The sequence below is a fragment of the Miniopterus schreibersii genome (assembly GCF_964146895.1).
Source record: "Miniopterus schreibersii genome assembly, chromosome: 2".
In the NCBI taxonomy this organism is placed as follows: Eukaryota; Metazoa; Chordata; class Mammalia; order Chiroptera; family Miniopteridae; genus Miniopterus; species Miniopterus schreibersii.
This window is the reverse complement of record NC_138102.1, coordinates 183,877,337-183,897,274: the sequence shown is the minus strand read 5'-3', so window position 1 is coordinate 183,897,274 and position 19,938 is coordinate 183,877,337. Positions and strand designations below refer to the sequence as shown.

The window sequence follows — 19,938 nt, the reverse complement described above, 5'->3', positions numbered from 1 at the left end:
AGAGAGTATTTTTTTCTGAGTCATAAAACAGGTATATTGCCACAACCTGTTCTGTAGGACTAATAAACAGTAAAGAGCGCAAACCGCCAGCTTAAACAAAACAAAGAAACCCTGCCTGACTCATTCGGGAAGGAAACAGTAAAAGCAAGATTACTTTTTCTTATTGAGAAACTCCGTTGTCCTTCCTGTTACTGCACAGAAATGCATGCCCGTGAGTGTGGAATTGATGCGGTACCCTGCTTATGAGGAATTCAGACATTTTGCACAACTTTGTAAAACGGGTGATAGTGTAGAGATCCCAATATGGTACATATGTCACTTTTCACTTTTCAGGGTTCTGAAGTTTTTTTGCTCTCTTACTAATATGATAAAATACTCTTGTTATTGCTAATATGTGCAGTTTTCTTTATGAAAAATTACGTATTTATAGCATTTTTAGAAGCCTGAGAGTAAGGACTGCTAGTGACGTCTTTTTGCCCCGTTTGGTGCATTATTTGTAGCAGGTGTTTGATAAGTAGGTGCGTAGTTTCTGACTGACCGGTAGTGCAGGAGCCTGATATATAAAGATAACCGGTGGGAAACTTACTTTAAATTGAAGCATCTTGCCCAGCCAGGTGTGGCTCAGCGGTTGAGCGTCGACCTGGGATCCAGACGATCGGGGCTCGATTCCTGGCCGGGGCACGTGCCCGGGTTGCGGGCTCGATCCCCAGTCGGGAGCGTGCAGGAGGCAGTGGATCAGTGACTCTCTCATTGTTGATGTTTCTATCTCTCTCTCTCCCTCTTTTTTCCTCTCTCTGAAATCAATAAAGATATATTAAAAAATAATTTAAAAATAAAAATAAATTGAAGCATCTTTTGCAGTTAGCAACCCCTTCTTAATTTATCTATTTGTAAAGTCAGTTATATACATTTTATCTTAAACCAAAGGAAAGCAATGAGACTGATCTCATGCTTTTGATATGTAACGTGGAACTATAATAAAGTGTCAGTCCAAGTAAGAAATTCTGCTTTTTACTATTCTTTATAGAAATAATTTTGGTATACATCGTTATACATGATAGGTAGTATAAATTATTATGTGATAATAGGTCATATAAACTAGGACAGCAGTGTTGGTTCAGCAGCAACCAAAAGTGGCTATAAACTCATTTAAGTTTTCTTGAACATCTCATACTCACAGAAGGCCTTTGCAGCAATGCCAGCTTGCTTGCATAGTTGCTAGTTGTGGAGAGAAGCACAGAGCTGGAAGTGTAAGCGACATGTTTAATTTTGCTCAGTATTTTAACTTAAGAACACAGACATAATGCAAAATTAAGGAGCATTTGGTTCCCTGGCAGTGTTTCGTCCTTGCGGTTGGCCTATGAGGATCTTGAAATTCAAATGAAGAGAGATGAAAAGATGAACATGCCCCGAAGGCAAAAGGCGGAGTCGGAGAGGCTGGGCATGGGGTTTGGGACCTGCAGAAGGTACGTGAGGCCAAGTCCTGTCTCCGAGGGTACATGGTCTGTGTCCCCCCCCCCCCCAAGAACTTTCTCAGTGCTCCTCCCTTCGTTCGTGGTTTCACTTTACGCTGATGTTGGATATAGCATGAAAATTCCAGAGTTGATTCTCAGAAAGTGGGAAATAGGTCTGATTTGTCATTCAGTGGCTGCCACAAACAGAACTGGCATAGGTGACTGCATTTTGTGTGGTAGTTGCAGGTGCTTGCTCACTGAAGTCCGGTATTTTCCAATGCTTATTCCAAAAAAAATAGTTTTTAACCTCATTGATCAGTTTCTTTTTGTTGAGAGTATAGATGAAAACATTCGTTGGTGAACACAAGCGTCTTTATGAACTAACTAGTGTAATTTTTCCATTTTATTCTCTATTTCCTCAAGTGGTATTTCACATTCAGCCACTTCAGATATGCAGACCATTGAACAAGAAACACCAATCTCAGGAAAACCAAGGAAAAAGTACAGCGATGACGATGATTCATATTTTACTTCCAGCTCAAGGTAATGTATTAAAAATCATCCTTAAAGTGGTGTTGTGAAAAGCAGTGATTAGCATGAACTTAGTTTATTTGCATTAGGAGCAAATACCAGTCAGTTTACTCCCCTGTTTTTAAAAGCTTTGGCTGGAGTCAAGGGTGTCCTTTAAGAAAAGTTGGGGAAACATTTGTAATAGGCAATGTTTGCTAATATTAAAACGTTTGGCAATAAGGTAGGAAAGTTGTGTGCATCTGAAAAGGGAGACTAGAGAAGTGGGCAAGCCCCTGAAGACTCATGTTAAGCTGCAGCCTTATTACCAGAGTGGGCCCATTTCCCAGCTGCTCGCTTCAGCTGGCCCTCGGTTTCAGGATGCCAGCTCAGGGGTCGCTAGTCGGCAGGATGGAGCATCGAGTAAATTCTGTCTGTGTGTGCGTATTTATTAATAAAAGCACTGCGGCACTCTACGGGCTCCCAGGATAAAGCCTCTCCCTGCCCCTGCTCTCTCACCATCTGGTCAGATGAGTTGCCTAACTGGTGTGAAGCTGACTGTGGAGAGTGCCCTGGTTCAGGCTCCAGCAGCCTGCAGGCGCAGGGAGGATGGGTCTGAACTTGAATCGTCTCACTTGTGAGGTTCCTCCAGCAACCTGACCAGCACAAGGAGAGTCCTGTTAAAAAGGCACCAAGTAAACCTGGGGTATTACTGGAGGAAGCATCAGCTGAGAAGCTAGGGGATTAGCATATAGGCCCAGGACCAGGTGGCCTGGGTTTGAACCCATACTCTGCCACTTAATGATGGTATGACCTTGGCCAAGATATTTAGCCTCTGTGCTGCTTTTCCTCATCTGAAGTTAGGGATGCTAGCAGTCTCTGCCTCACAGGGCAGTGTGAGGGTGAAATGAGTTAATCCAAATAGACCGTGTGGAATGATGCTTGTCTATTATTAATGTTATTTTACCTGCTGTTATTATATAGAAACTCAATTCAAGAGACATGTGAGTGTGACTCAGTCTAAACGTTTAATTATTATTGTTAGACACTTAAATAAACCTCATTGAGGGCCACCCTTAAGCTAGCAGTTTGGGGAAACCGAATGTGTACCCGTTGTTAGTGGGCGGTGCTTGCGAGGAGGTTCCCGCAGCTGCCATCTCGTCTCGAAAGGCAGGAGAGTCGTCTAGCAGTCATGCCAGCTGGAAGCATTTCCATACATGTAACACTTGTCATAGCTCATTATTCCCTCTTGGAGTTCCTGGAGAGTACCATCCTTAAAAATTCTCTCAGCATAGCTTCACATTCTTTCAAGTCCAGATATTTTACCAAAAAAAAAGGCTAGTTCAGTGGTGTCCCCTGTTAGTACTTCAGAGCCCCAAATGGTCTCCTATTTGCCTCTTGTAAGTAACCTGTATGGCACACAGGCTTCAGTTTCCTTGGACGTAACACCCAAATCATGCCTCTGAGAAGTACTTAAATGCGTCTCCTACAGGGTAAAGGGAATGTGTAACTTGGTTTGGAAGCTTCGTGCAGGTCAGATCACATCAGCTGCGCAGGTTTAATGAAGGAGGGAGTGTGTCCTGGGGATATGGTTCTACACACGCCTCTCAGGCTTCCCTGCACCTTTGGATTATTTCCCTGCTTGCTAGCCGCTCCTACAGATGACAGCTTAGGAGAGTAAAGGAAGTCAGTTGAAGGTTAAATCAGTACCACTGCCTGGTAGCCGAGAGGGAAAGGGAAGCGGCCCTGAGAAACTTCTGGAGAGCATCTCCTGCTGCAGGCCTCTGCCAGGCTCCGCGGCTTCACCTGCCTGTCGGAGCTTCGGGGATCTGGAGGCTCCTTCTCCAAAGCTCCGTCAGAGCGGCAACCCTGAAGGCCTTCGTTGCTATGACACAATTATTTTTGGTTTGAAACCTGGGAGCAGATGGTGTTTTTATACAGACCACACTTGCTGGATTCCTGCCAGACAGGCCTCCGAGCGTTGTTTATCAGGAGGCTCTTCCCCGCCTTCCCTGGTCCTGAGTGGTAGCCCCATGAGAGCGAGGGCCCTGCAGCACTTGGCCATTGGGGCCGCAGCACGTGGACTTTCGGAAAGCAAGCATATTAGTTCCATGGAGAGCTCTCACTGCCTCCAAATTATTCATTAGCCCATTAGAACTCAAGTATGAATTATGAAAGAGTGCTGTTTCTATTAAAAATAAGATTAGCCATATCCTTGTTTTTTGTTTTTTATTGAGTTCCATTATTTCCAGTGCATGGGCAGTGTAATTATATATTGAGCACAGAAGGATGAGACTAGAACAATTTGCTCAGCTTAGAATGTCAGTGTGACCTTCAGGGGGACGGACAGTGTCTACAGCTGTACTCAGATATGATACCAGGGTGCTCTTATTGAGGATTTTAAGGGATATTCTCAGGGTTGAGAAACACAGAGCGGCAGGGCAAAATCACAGTAAAAAGCATTGAGAACTAGGATCTAGAAATCAAAACATTACACGGTAACGATGTGGAGATGAGCTATGGAAGCTCTCGTGTTTCTGAGGAAAGGCAAGTGCGCCCTGGCCTTCCATTGTCCCACCGCCCATCCTTCCAGGGGCGGCTGGAATCTGGCCAGGTGTCTGTCTGTCTGTCCCCCAGTGAGTCACTTTGTGCCTCCTGCACTGTGAGACCAAAGAGCCTCCCATGGGGGATGCAGGAAGAACCCCCGCCCCCCAGCTACACAGCAGCTCTTGCTAATCGGTAGATCCCAGCACAGTGGCTCTCTCTCTTCTGCTTTTGAATAATTCAGTCATTTTTTAAAAATCTGATGCCCCTATGTTCCAGCACTTTGGTTTATGTGAGTGAATATTTCCTTACAGTGATATTAAATCTGCAAAATCCTAAGTCCAATACCTCAGAGTTGTGAAGAGCCTGGAAGTTCCAACCACACCCTGCCCAGTGCCCCCCCAATCCAGCACCTCCAGGGGGCCGCGCAGCCCCTCCCTCCCGCCAGTGCACTCCTACTTACACATCTCCTTGGGTTTCTGAGCTCCAGTCAGCCAGCCCTGCAAGGGCAGGGACTGGATATGTGTCCTTGCCCTGGAGCCTCACCTGACAGGGTGCCAGCCCCTCATAGGTGCTTATTAAGTGTGTTTTTAATTCCTTATTGAATTGGTCTTAGTTTTTTCCCTTGGCCCCTTACAAATAAGCTCCTCAAACGTTTGAAAATAACTCCCCAGGCCAGCGTGCATCCCACACCTTTCAAACCTCCTCTCTCTGATGTGTCTTCGTTGCCTTGGTCTCTTCTCTGAGTAGGGGTGCTTGTCTGTCCTCCCATGGCTCAGGGCTCCCCCACTGACAACATAGGGGGAGCCCATCAGCTTCCAGCTGGAGTCCGGATGCGCTTTGAACACTGCTTATTTTCTGCCGGAGAGAGGCCGGCATGGCCCCATTTTTTCTTAATGAGACCCTCTTGCCAGAGAAGGCAGAGCCACGTTTGGTAATTCTGCTTCCTCCCTGGTACCCGCAGAAATTCACACTCTGCTTCAGGCAGCAGATATATCCCTTCTCCTTTTTTTTCCTGTCAGGAGAAAGAGTATATTTGTTCTTAGCCACCCCCCAAGTCTTAGCTCATTGGGGTCCCTGCCTATTTGTTTTATATCCATCTCTGATTACAGGCTCCTCTCGCTCCCAGGCTGTCTGTCTTTGAATGACTCCCTGTGACATCGGAGCCTGGCGCTCACCTCCTGTCCTCACCCTGTTCTTACTCCCTGCAGAAAGCCTGGCCGACATTGTGGAAGACGCTGCACTCTCTTCCATCCCCCTTCCTTTCCTAAGACTTGAGCCTTGGAGTCTGCCTCTCTCTCTTGAACCTCTTGATCCCAGCTTCCTAAGGAGTGTGTACCTGGCTGGGCTTTTCCATCCTAAGCTGTCATAACTTTGAGGTGGCACGGTCACTTTTATTAAGGCTCTGACACACCCACCTCACCTATCAATCTCTGTCCTGTTCCAGCAAACTCTGCTGCTCCTGGTCAGAGATTTTCCTCTCGCCACACAGGACTGAAAGCTGAGCTGCTGTTGAGTTTGGTCTCGGCAGTGCCCTGCTTGGTGATGCTCAGCTAAGGAAAGTGTGAATGAGCCCAGGAGGTCAGCATCTCCTCTGAGGTGCTTACAGATCAAGTTTATGTAAACTTCAGACTGGAGGAACATCAGTATTTCCATCAAATTTAACAATCTGTAGCTTTGTATCTGACTCCAAAAGGAGGCTAATTATAGTTTCATTTCTATTAAATGGTAGTTATTTGTAGGACTGAAGCCTTATACTGTGGCTGACGTGGCAGGGATTGCTGACAAGGAGCTCCTCGGATGCGATCAGTTCTCCAGACCCAGCAACGTTACTTGTGGCTACCTGACTTGGCAGAACTAGACCCAACAAAAGTGAAATATGTAACCTATAGTGGGTAACACTTGAAGATGGCATGTGCTGTCCGGTTAGGCTAGATCTTAACACGTTCCCCCAGATCTTAACACAACCATGGTTTATTCTTGTTCACTGTCATCAGCAGAGGGTACAGGTGATTGTCCAGATTACCTGTCCTTCAGGTGGCACCTTGATCCAGATGAATAGAGGTTTTACCTGCCTGAGGATGTAGCACATGGAAAACACGACCTCTTCCATCCAGCAAGGGAAGAGGAGACTGGGCGAGTTGATCACTGTAAAGTCCTTGGAAATGACTCACGTTGTGTCTACTCCTGTTTCATTGGTCAGATCACCTGGCTGCCCCCAACTTCAGGGGATCCCGGAAGCTCAGTCCCCACATGCCCGATGTGGACATCAGTAAGTTCCTCCAAAGTCACTATTCCGCTCTTTCACACAGGTACTTTGATGAGCCGATGGAGTTCAGGAGCAGCTCTTTTTCTAGTTGGGATGACAGTTCAGATTTCTACTGGAAAAAGAAGAGCGTCAAAGAGACTGACACAGTTCTGAAAACCACAGGTGATTCAGGCAGGTATGAAGAACGAAACAGCGGAACTGTACACAGCAAACCCAGGAGTCTCTAAGGAAAGTCTCCGGGGCTAGTAAATGATTTTGTTCTACTATTTCAAGAATGTCGTTGGTATCCCGGTCTGTTTTCTTACCTAACTTTCCCAGAATGTGGTATAAATGGAACTGTGCAGTTGCCGGCCCGTTGAGACTGGTTTGTTTGACTTTCCTTAGTGCCTTGAGACTCATCCATGTTGCTGTGTTCATTCCTCTTTGCTATTGAGTGTGTTTATCCACTCACCTCTCTCCGATTTGGGGGATTTTGAATGAAGGACTGTTTAACTTATTGTCCAAACCAGGGAACGTCGATAGTGCAAGGTGACACTTCAATATGCTGGGACAGCAGGTGTAACCAGAGATTGTGCTGGGTGACTGGCCTGTGCGCTCATCCCACTCACTCTGTGTCCCGTATGACGTGGAGCTGTATTTTATGTGCGTTATGGTGTGTTCGGTGTTTACTGATTGATCTGCGAAACTGAGGAGTGAAGTAACAGGCCTGTTGTAAATGGAAAATTCCTTCAAGTGTTACATGGTTTGGATGTGTATTGATTTTTTTTTTTTAACTAGAATTTTCAGGCTTTTAAGTTTCCTGAAATCCTTTTACAGAATTGTTGTTGTTGGCTTTTTAAAAAGTAAAATGGCACGTGTATATGTTATAAATAAGAGACACATTTACCTCACCTTAAATTAGTTTAACCTGTTTTGCTGGGGGTTTTTGTTTGTTTTTGTTTTTTGTGCTGAGAACACAAGATCTACTCTCAAATTTCAAGAATACACTGCAGTACTCTTAACTATAGTCACCATGCTGTACATTAGATACCAGAGCTTACTCATCTTATAAATGAAAATGTATACCTTTGATTCACATCTGCTCATTTCCCCACTCCAGCCTCTCCCCTACCATTCTACTCTGAATCTGAGAGTTTGATTTTTTTTAAAAAAGTTTTAGATTCCACTTACCAATGAGATCATACGGTATTAGTCTTTTCTGTCTGGTTTATTTCACTTAACATCCTTCAGATTCATCCATGTGGTCACAAATGGCAAGGTGTCCTTTTTTATGGTAAACTAATATCCCATTGTGTGCGTGTGTGCTTGTGTGTGTGTGCGCACACACTTTCTTTACCCATCCACCAACTGATAGACACCTAGGTTGTTTCCTGTCTTGGCTTCTGTGAGTAGTGCTTCAGTGAACATGCAATTGCAACTGTCTCTTCAAGATAACTGACTTTGTCTCCTTTAAATATACAGAAGCAGGATTACTAGATCATGTGATATTTCTGCTATTTTTTTAGCAACCTCATACTGTTTTCCATAGTGGCTGTACTAATTTATCTTCCCTCCAACAGTGTGCAACGGTTCCCTTTTCTCCCATGCTACCAACACTTATCTCCTGTCTGTTTGACGGAGCCACTCCACCAGGTGATGCCTCACCGTGGTTTTGATTCGCACTTCCCAGATGATTAGTGATGTCAAGCACCTTTTCATGTACCTATTGGCTATAAACTTTCCTCTTAGAACTGCTTTTGCTATATCCCATAAGTTTTGATATGTTGTGTTTCCATTTTCATTTGTTTCAAGATATTTTTTGGCCCTAGACAGTTTGCTCAGTGGTTAGCGTGTCGGCCTGTGGACTGAAGGGTCTCAGGTTCAATTCCAGTCAAGGGCACGTACCTCAGTTGCAGGCTCGATCCCCATGTGTGGGAGGCAACCAATCGATGTGTCTCTCTCACATCAATGTTTCTTTCTCTCTCTCCCTCCGCCCCCCTCTCTCTGAAAAGCAATGGGGGGGGGGAAATGTCCTCTGGTGAGAAGTTAAAAAAAAAATTTTTTTTAAGGATTTTTTAAATTTCTTCTTTGACCCTGTGGTTGTTTAGGAATGTGTTAATTTCCACATATTTGTGAATTTTCCAGTTTCCCTCCTGTTGTTGATTTCTACTTTCATACTGTCGTGGTTAGAAAAGATACTTAATATGATTTCAATCTTCTTAAATTTGTTAAAACCTCACATATGATTTAAATTAGTTTTGTGACCTAACATGATTTATCCTGGAAGATATTCTCTGTGCACTTTAGAATGCATGTTCTGCTGCTGTTCCATGGAATGTCCTGAATGTGTCTGCTGGTCCATTTAGTCCAACACACAGTTCAAGTGCAATTTTCCTTATTGATTTTCTGTCCAGGTGATGTGTCCATTGTTGAAAGTGGGGTATTAAAGTTCATTATTGTTGCCATATTGTCTGTTTCTCCCTTTGGATCTGTTAATATTTGCTTAACATATTTAGTGCTCCAATGTTGGGTGCATATATATTTACAGTTGTTACATCCTCTTGATGAATTGACCCCTTTATCGTTATATGATGACCTTTGTCTCTTGTTACAGTTTTTGGTTTAAAGTCTATTTTCTGATATAAATATGGCTATCCCTGCTCTCTTTTGGTTTCCACTTACATGCAGTATCCTTTTCTGTCTCTTAACTTTCAGCCTATATGTGTGTCCTTAAAACCGAAGTGAGTCTCTCATAGGCAGCCTATAGTTGTGTCTTGTTTTTTGTTTTTGTTTTTAATTCATTCAGTCACTCTGCCTTTTTTTAAAATCTTCATCTGAGGATGTGTTTATTGATTTTTAGAGAAGAAGGAAGAGAGAAAAACATTGATTGGTTACCTCCTGTACATGCCCAACCAGGGATCAAACCCACCTATGTATGTCCCCTGACTGGGAATTGAACCCACAGCCTTTTGGTGCAAAGGACGACATTCCAACCGAGTCAGGCCAGGGCAGTCACTCTATTTTTTGATTGGAGAATTTAACCCATTTACATTTAACGTAATTACTGATAGGTAAGATTACAATTGCCCTCTCGTTGTTTTCTACTTATTTTGTAATTCCCTTTTTCCTTCCTTTCTTGCTCTCTTCCTTTGTGATTTGATTCCTTTCTCTTTATCTTTTGTGTATCTACTGTAGGTTTTTGTATTGTGATTTCCATAAGGCTTACATTAAACATAGTTATAGCAGCCTCTTTTTAAACTAGTAACAAATTAACTTACATTGCGTACAAAAACTCTACCCTTTTACTCTCCCTACCTACATTTTATGTTTTTGCTGTCACAGTTTACATCTTTTTACGTTGTGTATTCACTAACAATGTATCCACTAACAAGTCATTATTGCTGTAGCTATTTTTACCACTTTAGTCTTTTAACCTTTATACTAGAGTTAAATGATTTACGCACCACCATTATAGTATTAGTATTCTGAATTTGACTTTACCAGTGTATTTTATACTTTCATATGTGTTCATGTTACTAATTAGCAGCCTTTTATTTCAGCTTGAAGAATGCCTTTTAGCATTTTTTGTGAGGCAAGTCTAATGATTGGCAAGTTTTTTTCCTTTCAGCACTTTGAATATATCATCCCACTATCTTCTACCTGCAAGGTTTCTGCCGAGAAACCTGCTGAGAGCCTTCCCAGAGTTCCAGTGTATGTAATGAGTTTCTTTGCTCTTCCTATTTTGAAAATTCTTTGTCTTTGACTTTTGACAGTTTTATTATAATGTGTCTTGGTGAAGACCTCTTTGAATTGAATCTATTTGGGGATTTATGAGCTTCATCTACCTGGATGTCCATATCTCTCTGCAGATTGGGGACATTTGTTTGTAGCCATTATTTCTTTAAATTTATTTAAAGAAAGGGACATTATTTCTGTCCCTTTCTCCCTCCCTTCTCCTCAGTCTCCCATAATGCTTAAGTCGTTTTCTTGATGACGTCCCGTAGTTCATGCCAGTTTTCTTCACTCTTGTTCTTTTTTTCCTCCTCTGACTGGATGATTTCAAATGAATTATCTTCGAGTTCACAGATTCTTTCTTCGGCTTGATTAAGTCTGCTGCTGTCCCTGTGGCAGTTTTCAACTTTCTTCATTGTAGTCTTCAGCACCAGAGTTTCTGTTTTATGATTTCTGCCTTTCTGTTGAACATTTTGTTAGTGTATTATGTTCCAGATTTCATTGGGTTGTCTGTCTGCGTTCTTGTAGGTTGCTGAGCTTCCTTAAAACAAGTACTTTGAATTCTTTGTCAGGCAACTCTTTGGGGCCAGCTGCTGGAGAGTTATTGTGGTGTCGTGTGTCCTTGATTTTCACGTGCCTCAGAGTGTTGTGTTGCTGTCTTTGCATTTGAGAAGCAGTCACCTCCTCCAGCATTAGTTACTGACTGGCTTTGGGTGAGAAATACCCTCAACAGTCAGCCCTGTTGAGCATTCCAAGGCTTCCTCAGACCCTTTCTATGGATGCACCCACTCCACACTTCTTATGCCCTTTTGGGGTGAATTCTTAAGATGGTATATCTTCTCTCAACCCCACAAAGCCAGTCTAGGTGCTGAGAGCCTCCCATTTGCTTTCCTAGGATGGTGCCCTGAGATGCTCAAGTTCATGTGCTTTCTCCCAATCTGCCAGCATCAGGCTGGCTTTCTGCACATGCTCACTGCCTGTCTACAGAGGCTTGCACCTACCACCTGCATGTGCAGGGTGCCAGCTTTGGTTGGGGGAGGGTCACATGGGTGAACTGCACAGAGCACTGGACAGCACCTATGGTCCAGTTGGGAGCTCTGCAGATAAAGTGCACCCAGCAGCTGGTGAGTAGGCCTCCTCCTGCAGAGTGCTTAGTAGGACCCATGTACCTTTGATGAGTTCCAGGCCCTGGCTGCTGTGCTGCCAGCCTCTCCCAGACCTTGGCCATGTGCCACACAGCTGGGGGAACCAGGCACCCACTCACTGCCCTCTCACTTTCCCCATGGGAGAAGTTGTGGGCCAGGTGGGTCTCTCTCGGCACTGAGCTGTGCCGCCTTAGTGGAGGGATGATGTGAGCAAAGCAGAACTCTTCCCTTCACCTTCATTAATGCACCCAGTCCTGGACATTTTGCCCCAGTGGTGTGCTGGAGCCTGTCTGCTGGACTACTGGACCCCCACAAAGGCAACCTCGGCTGCGGGTGATTGTCAGATCAGTGTTCTGTAGGAGGAGGTGGAAGGAAACTCCTATTCTGCCATCTTGCTGATGTCACTCCTTTTGGCTGTTTATAATTGTAGACCTGCTACGCGCCGCAAGCCGGACTATGAGCCAGTTGAAAATACAGATGAGGCCCAGAAGAAGTTTGGCAATGTCAAAGCCATTTCATCCGATATGTACTTTGGAAGACAAGCCCACGCTGATGTAAGTGTGTGGAGAGATTCTATTTGGGCTCCACAGAGCAGGGGCCTGGCAGTTGGGGGAGCAGGTGATGGATGCTGATTGAGATAGACTCGGGCTGCGAGAGGTCCTGGCCTGGAGGGCTGGAGCCAGGGCTCAAACTCAGGTCTTTCTGGCTACTCACCAAACCTTGCTGCCCAGCTAGGGAGGGACTGGAAGGTAGGGACTGTGTCTCAGGTTTATCTTGCTCCCTTCTCAACATTTTGAATAGCCATCCATTCGATATCATTTGCATAAACGTTAGACAATTTTGATACAGCTGTAACTTACTGGATAATTTTTAACCATAGTTAAATGCAGTGTGTAGGTTTGTTTGGAGGGTGGGTATGTTTATTTTCAGGTTGTTGCTTGTCTTTGTGGAATCTTGCTAAGCAGTAGAGCTCAAGTGGAAATGGAGAGGTTAGGCTTCCTTCTCATTTTGAAGCGCCGTGTGCTGCGCAGAGCTCATGGAGACAGGTGTATTGCCAGGCTCCTTGGGCTACCCAGAGAGTTCTTCCCTAAAATGTGCTGATTTATTTTGTAGCAGAACTTTCACTGCATTTTAAGGGTATTTAGAGTAACACTAGGCTTCCCCTAACTCCTAAAATCATCCTTGCTTTACAGTTGACAACATTTGAGTTCAGGCAAAAATAACACAATGGGTGTTGGGACAGAGCTTCTTGGCCTGGCCCTTCAGGAAGAGGGGGAGGTGAGAGCAGCCCCACGATGGAGATGCTGCTCTCTAGCCTCAGTCTGGTTTCCCTCACACTGGTCGTTGGCCGTGGCATTGTTTATTGATCTGTCTGCTTGTGACCTGCCACCAGCCGCCTGTGAGCGTCATGCCACTGGCCCCGCCTTGGTGATGGCATTCAGCAGCTGTTGGAGAGGGAGAACCTGGGGGACACATTCAAGTGACAGCTCCTTGGTGATTTTTTTTTGTAAAATTGCTCATATTTGGAGCCTGATGATGTTTCCTTTTCCTGGTCTTGTCCAGTATGAAACCCGGGCCAGGCTGGAGAGGTTTTCGGGAAGTTCCTCCATAAGCTCGGCCGATCTGTTTGAGGAGCAGAGGACGCAGGCGACAGGTAAGGGAGGCGGGGCTGCAAGGAGACTTGGTCTCCACTGTGTCTGTCACATGAATGTGTTTTCTCCTGAAAGGATTTATTACTTTTCCAAGACTACTAGCGACTGTCATTTGATGCTCTCATCACCTCTGTCAAGGTGAAGCGCAAGTTATGCCAGGCTTCTCATGTTAGGGACCAAGTTGTGTAATTTAAGCAGCATCCCCCAAGTTACCTGGCAAGTCACCTTCCTGGACCATTGTCACAGACACGTGTTCCCAGTGGTGTGAGTGTGGTGTCTGATCTTTGCAGTCTTAGAGCCCTGGGCTCCCATGTGACGCTGACCACTCAGGGACTTAGGACTGTGAGACCTTGCATATTTCCTATCATGTTTAGCCTGAGTCTCCTCTGTAAAGTGGGTGGATATGCCCACCTCACAGGTAGTACTGAGGTTAAATGCGGTACTGTGCATAGTGTGCCCTCCCCGCCCAGGGGCAGGCAGGGCAGATGGAACCACTTACTCCACCAGCCTCCATCCTGCAGGAAAGAGCGCACAGGCAGGTGGAGAGGAACTTCCCGTCTCCCCCATCCCTCCTCAGGGTCCAGATTCCAGGGGGGAGATGTCTGGGAGCCCAGGGACTTAGCTTGAGAGCTGACCCACCCCTGGTGGACCAGACGTTCAGAGCTGCGCCACCCTCCACTCTGCTGCTCTGCCCCTCTGCCCTTGAGCCATAGGGAAGCCATATTCTAGCCCCACCAGGGCTCAGCCAGGCCACAGGGGCAGGGGAAGCGCCTGTGTCCCTCTTGTGTTACAGCTAACATTTAAGCAGCTGGGTCTTCTGAGGTCATTTGAAGAACCTACTCACCAGCAGCAGGGGGAGGGGGATCTCCAGAGCCAGGTGTCAGGGCCAGTCCCACCTGCGCCTCTTGTTTGCAACCCTGGAGGAGCTGGGCAGGGCATGGTGTCACCAACACGGCAGCCACTTGGTCTGCAGCCACAGAGAGCAACCACTTTCTAAGTCCAGAGAGAAACAGCCTCAAGAGAGAAGGCTATAGGACAGACCTGAGAGCCTGGGGTATTCTGTGTTGCGGTTCGGGGGTGTTAGGCGGCCCTCGGTGCGGTGGGCACCGCCAGGCAACTGTGCTGCAGTGAGAAGACATTCCGACCCACAGTTCCTGGTGAGCCAAGATGGGTGCTGACCACAGACAGGTGGGGCCCAGGGCCTCTGCACTGTAGGTGGCCTCCAGGCTGGGTGCACCCTTTGCTTTCCCCGTGACCACCAGCAGGAGGGGCTTGTTGCTCTGACAGTGTTTCTTGCATTGCCTGGGATGTGGAGCAGGGGCGGGGGTGGCTCATGGGCTGGGTTTCTCATCTCCAACTTTCAGTGTCCTGGCCTCTTTTGAAGGCAACTTTCTTCTGTGACAGCCCCTGACAGAGGGTACTCTGCCCTCTGGAGGTCTCCCTCCAGCCTGCTGCCTGGGCACCCTCAGAGGAGACAGCACCCAGGTGCCAGAGGAGGCGGGAGACTGCTAGACACAGGAGGTCTGCTGTCTGTTTTCTCAGATTTGGAACTCAGAGCAGCAGATCTGCAGGGGTTGGGTAGAAGGAGCCTCCTTTCTGGGGACCTGTCACCTGCTCCAGAAGTTGCTGAGTTACTTTACCCCAGGAGCTTAGGTGAGGATTAGTGAGAAATGAAAACACACAGTAGCAAAGGCTCAGTCAGTTTGTTCCTCTCACATACAGCCTGGGAGGCAGCTCGCGACTGGCACACTGTGTCCCCTGCATCGGCGACCCAGGCCCCTTTCACCCTGTTCATGACCTTGTTCTCTACCTCACCTCACGCGCAGTGTGGCTGCGCCAGTCCAGTCATCACGTCTGCATTCCAGCCAGCAGGAAGGAAGAAGGGGGAAGGCAAAGGGCATGCCCGGCTGTAAGGCACTTTTGCCTGCATCCTACTGACCAGAACTCCATCACTTGGACACTTTGCTGCAAGGTTTAGAATTGGGAGTTGTGTACAGAGAAGGGGAGGAGAGGAATGATGGGGACTGTTAGCCACCTGAGGGCATCTGGGGACTGAATGTAGTCAGTGAAGGGTCACCGGCCCACACCGGCCCAGGCCCCAGGCAGTTTCTAAGGTGGGGCCAGACGTCAGAAGGGCTCTGGCCTGCTGCAGTTTCGCTCTCCTCTTTAAACGTTTCTCAGGTGGGAAACTTGTAAGTGGAGGTGTCCCTGAGTCACCCCACTGACCTCTGGTCCCCTCCTTTGCAGCCCCTCTGACCTCTCTGCATAACATGAAGCTATGGTTCTGGCCCTTCCTGCTCAGGAGCTCACACAGGCTCCTTGTCTGCTGCTGTAAAGACTTATTTTATAGGCAGGCAGCACTGCTGATAAGTGACGGTGTTGGGATGTGAGCCCAGATCCCATCACTGGGCTGGGCTTCTACCCTGGCATTGGCAAAGGTCTATGAATATTTTAAAAGTCTGCTAGAGGTGGAGAGGGGAAGACCCCTGCACCCACAGCCCCTCCCACGTGGTGGGCCTGGGCACATGCTGGGGGTGAACACGGTGTCTCTCCTGGGTGTTGTCTGCAGGAGAGTAAACATGTCCACCTGTGTTGTTCTTGGGAAGGGACCTGGCTTCTGTTGCTTAAGGGTCAGGCAGGTGCAGATGGGTCAAGTGTAGAGCCAAGGGGGCAGCCAGGCCTGGCTCCCCAGAGGACCCGTGGGGTTTGGACTCACAGTCCCTGAGCCCCTCCAGCATCTGACTGCAATTGTGTGACAAGAGTTCACCATGAAATCCCAGTTGTCAGCTTTGTGTGATGACACCAGTGCACTTCAGCGTGTTGGTGGCAATGTGCTGGTGTTTACGTCGAGCAACCAAAACTTAGCAACAGAGCCCCACCTGTCACTGGCCTCAGCAGAGGTTCAGCCTCTGCAGTGGAGCTCCAGCTGTCACAGGGCCGGCCTCTGTGCCTGGGAGGCCTGGCAATGAGTTTGGCTCTGACATTTGGCTCACTTCCCTGGGTGAACCTCATTCTCTTGTCCTTGAGCAGAGAATGGGAGGGGGACAGCCAGAATCACGGCTGCAGCGGTGCCTTAACCCCACCGGTAACCCCAGAGCAAGCAAACGGCTCCTCTCTCTTGACTATATGTAATCCAGGGAAGGCTCTGATTGGCCAGGCTCGAGTCATGTGCCCGTCCCTTTGGGTAGGGTCAAGGGGAGAGGCCACCCCACCGGAAGGGAGGAGGGCTTTCCCAAATAATGGAGGAAGGGATGCTGAGCACACAAAACCCACAAATGTCCACCTGTTATTTACTGAGTACTTACCTACCAGGTGTTGTGTTAAGCACCTGGAGGAAATAGGGTCCCAGAGAGGGTAAGGAACCTCTCCAGGGGCACACAGCTTGGAAGTGGAAGTGCCAGTATGGAACCCATGGTGTTCTTCAGACCTAGTACCACACCTTCTCTCCTGTGGGGTCCTGCCGCTGATTGCAAATGCAGGACAGTGGGGCTGGTACTGAGACCCGAGTCCTGACCCCGCTGCAGGGTCCTTTTCCCTTGACCACATATGCTGCCCATGGGAAGCAGGAGAGGCGGGACCCATGATCTCTACAGTCATCGGGTACCCAGGCCCAGAGTGACGAGCTGCATCTGTTCTGTGCAGGAAACTACAACCTCTCGAGCGTGCTGCCCACCGCCCCCGACATGGCCCAGCTGAAGCAGGGGGTGAGGTCCGTGGCGGGGAAGCTCTCTGTCTTTGCTAACGGCGTCATGACTTCGATTCAGGTGAGGCTGCGAGGGTGGTGTCTGAGTATGACGGCCGGCTCGTAGTTCAGAAAAGGAGATTTGGACCACTCTTCAATTGCTAGAAAATTAGATTTCATATTGTTGATTTATATGTTTGCTCCAGTGTGACCTAGGACATCATCAAAACCAGGAATTATCATTTTATATTTGTTTAGGTTTTCTAATTGGTGACTCTAGGGGAGTTGTTACGGCAATGGTCATGATCACTGTCCACTCTCTTCCTCTACTGGAACAGAGAAACGTTAAGGAGGAGTGAAAACGGCATTCTATTTACCTTAAAAAAGATATTCTCTACATATCTTTTCCAAATTAAAAAAGATTACACTGTATATGTAGTTTTTTATCCTGTTTTTAAACAATATTTTATGAGCATTTCCGCGTAATTAAAAATTCTTCAAAAACGACATTCTGTTGAATGAAAATACATGTAACTTATTTAACTGTTCTTCAAGTTGACTCTCTAGAGTGTGTTCTGATCTTTTAAATAAGCAAGGATGGACTAGCTTGTATACTTAGAACAACCTAAAGCTCCTCCGATGACGAAAGTTACCTTGTGAGCCCTCTTGTTCATGTCAGGTTATTGTAGAGGCTTCTGTCATGAATGCAAAACATGGCCACAAGGGAGTAGGACCCAATCAGGGGCTCTGGTGCTGCAGGGTCCCAGGTTGGGGGGCTGTCCCTGCTCTGGAGAGTTCCTTGAGGCTCCTGCTGTTGGTACCAATGTTTGGTTAGGATGCAGAGCTCCTCAAGTCCCTTAGATCAGCTGAGCCCAATAGTGCTTCCAAGTAGGTGGCATCCCTGATTCCTAGGTGATCGTCCCCACTTTGTAGCTCACACCAGTCCTGTAGGTGAAGAGGTCAGGCACAGAGAGGCTGAGTTGCCGCACTCGGCTGAACCAGGATTTCAGGGTTCCACTCCAGATGTGGTCCTCCGTCCCCCATCATGCCTGCCTCCCAGAGGGCTCTCCCCGCTGCCCCGCCTGCCCTCCCAGACTCGTTGCTCCCCAGCTGCGCCTGCATAGTGTCCTCTGGTGCAGCATGCGTGGCAGATGCCAGGCGGTGGTGCAGTGTCGGGTGGGAATGAGGAACCAAACCGAGTGTTCGTAACTTTCATTTGGGTTCTCTCTGTAGGATCGCTATGGCGCTTGACACTGATGTCATGTGCTTCCTGGAGAAATTCCTCTTTACTGAACCGGTGGCCACACGACAGGCTGCAGCAGAGACTGGCCAGTCTGCAGATTGTTTTGCCAGCTTTTCACGTGGCCTAGATACATTACTTTCAGCTTTTCTTTTGATATAGTAGAAGCCTTATGTCATTTCTGTTTGTGCGTCTTCCTGCACACCCTCCTTTTGGCATGTCCATCATATCCTTGTTTTGTTTTCTTGGAATTTCCAACCGCTGGGGCCTGGACACACAGGCCCCTCCCACCTCGTCCAGGATGGAGAGCCTTTGTCTCAGCGCCTACGACCCATGGGCTGGGGGCTACCAGAACCAGATGATGCCAACTGGGCCTGGAAATGGAAAATTCACAGCACACATTTCATTAAAAATAGAGCAAATAATAAAAGCAAAAGACCAAAAATGAGTGGTGTCTGATCTGACAGATTGCTTCATTTCTACATACTAAGGCAATTTCAAAATAATGTTTAAAGTCACCTGTCCCCTTGTAAATTGTTTATTTTGTATCATCTGTAAATTCAAAACTAATTTTCCGTGAGCGCTTTTACCAAACCTAAGCCTCTGTTGCCAAGGGAACGGATCTTTGACAAGGTGTGGCTGTTTGAATTTATGAGAAACATGAGAACTCCCTAAGTGCATTTACAGACTGATCCAGTGTCCAGAATTAAAAATGACTAAGACAAGAAGATACACTAATGATAAAGAGCTCAGTACATGGGACAGTACTAGTTGTAATTGGGGACTTTTGTTAATATTTTTAATCCTAATCTTTGTTTTCAAGCAATTTCAGAATGTGTATAAATAAAGAAAGAAAAATAATTTGGCTGTGTTTTAGACAGCACTGGAATATATTGTTCAGAACAGTAAAATATATTTCAATCTGATGAACCCGAAATGTGGTTTCAGCTGAATATTTTGTGACTCTTTCTTACAAGCTCCAGTTATTCGACTTCTAAATAAACAGTTGCAGCAGACTGCCTTGCAGCTTTTCTTATCAAAGCTTATGAGGTGAGTTATCGTAAGCGAGGGCTCGCGGTACAACACTGACGTACATTTGAATGATGACGTAATTACCCACGCCCTGCTTTTAGTGTATGTTTGAGGCCTGATGTGCCGGGTGTCCGTGCTGAAAGTGAGGTGTGCAGAGTGGCATCTTTCAAGCCCAAAGGGCTGTCACACAAGACCCCACAGACCGGGCCTCACGCAGCAACGCATTACCCTGCAGTCCCGGAGGCCAAAGTCCAGGTCAGGCACCTTCGGATGTCTGTGGAGTGGCCCAGCCCGGCTTGTGGGAGGCCACCTCTGATGTGTGTCACGGGGCCCCGCCTGGGAGGAAGCCAGAGATCACCAGGGTCTCTTCTATTCCGGACTCCAGTCCTTCAGGACCTGGGCCCCACCCTTATGACCCTATTTAACCTGACTTCCTGAAGGCCCTGTCTCCACGTTCAGTCCCATTGGGAGTTGGGGCTTCCACATTTAAATTTTGGAGACAGTCCAGTCCACTGCCGTGTCCATGAGAAATTCTCACACTGGGTTGTCCTGCTCCGGGCTGGTGCTGGGCTCAGTTATCTCTTGGAAATCGCTGCTGCACAGGTTATGTTCCTGTTTGTTGGGGGAGGGGAGGGCCAGGCCCTGCTCAAGGTCACTCCCTTGACCCTGAATATGCCCTGCTTTTCCCCATCATTGGACTTC

The 19,938-nt window shown here is 47.1% G+C and overlaps 1 protein-coding gene across 1 annotated transcript in view; it reads left to right on the top strand.

Annotated features, from left to right (window-relative positions):
- The window catches only part of ARFGAP3 (ARF GTPase activating protein 3), a 42,227-nt gene extending 22,988 nt beyond the window's left edge, over positions 1 to 19,239 (top strand). Inside the window, exons 10-16 of the mRNA XM_081130696.1 lie at positions 1,338 to 1,466; positions 1,878 to 1,997; positions 6,818 to 6,949; positions 12,061 to 12,184; positions 13,194 to 13,284; positions 16,925 to 17,046; positions 18,198 to 19,239. Coding sequence (XP_080986822.1) covers positions 1,338 to 1,466; positions 1,878 to 1,997; positions 6,818 to 6,949; positions 12,061 to 12,184; positions 13,194 to 13,284; positions 16,925 to 17,046; positions 18,198 to 18,215 — 736 coding nt within the window. The 3' untranslated portion in view covers positions 18,216 to 19,239. The remainder of the gene's footprint in view (positions 1 to 1,337; positions 1,467 to 1,877; positions 1,998 to 6,817; positions 6,950 to 12,060; positions 12,185 to 13,193; positions 13,285 to 16,924; positions 17,047 to 18,197) is intronic.
- Positions 19,240 to 19,938: the final 699 nt, after the last annotated feature.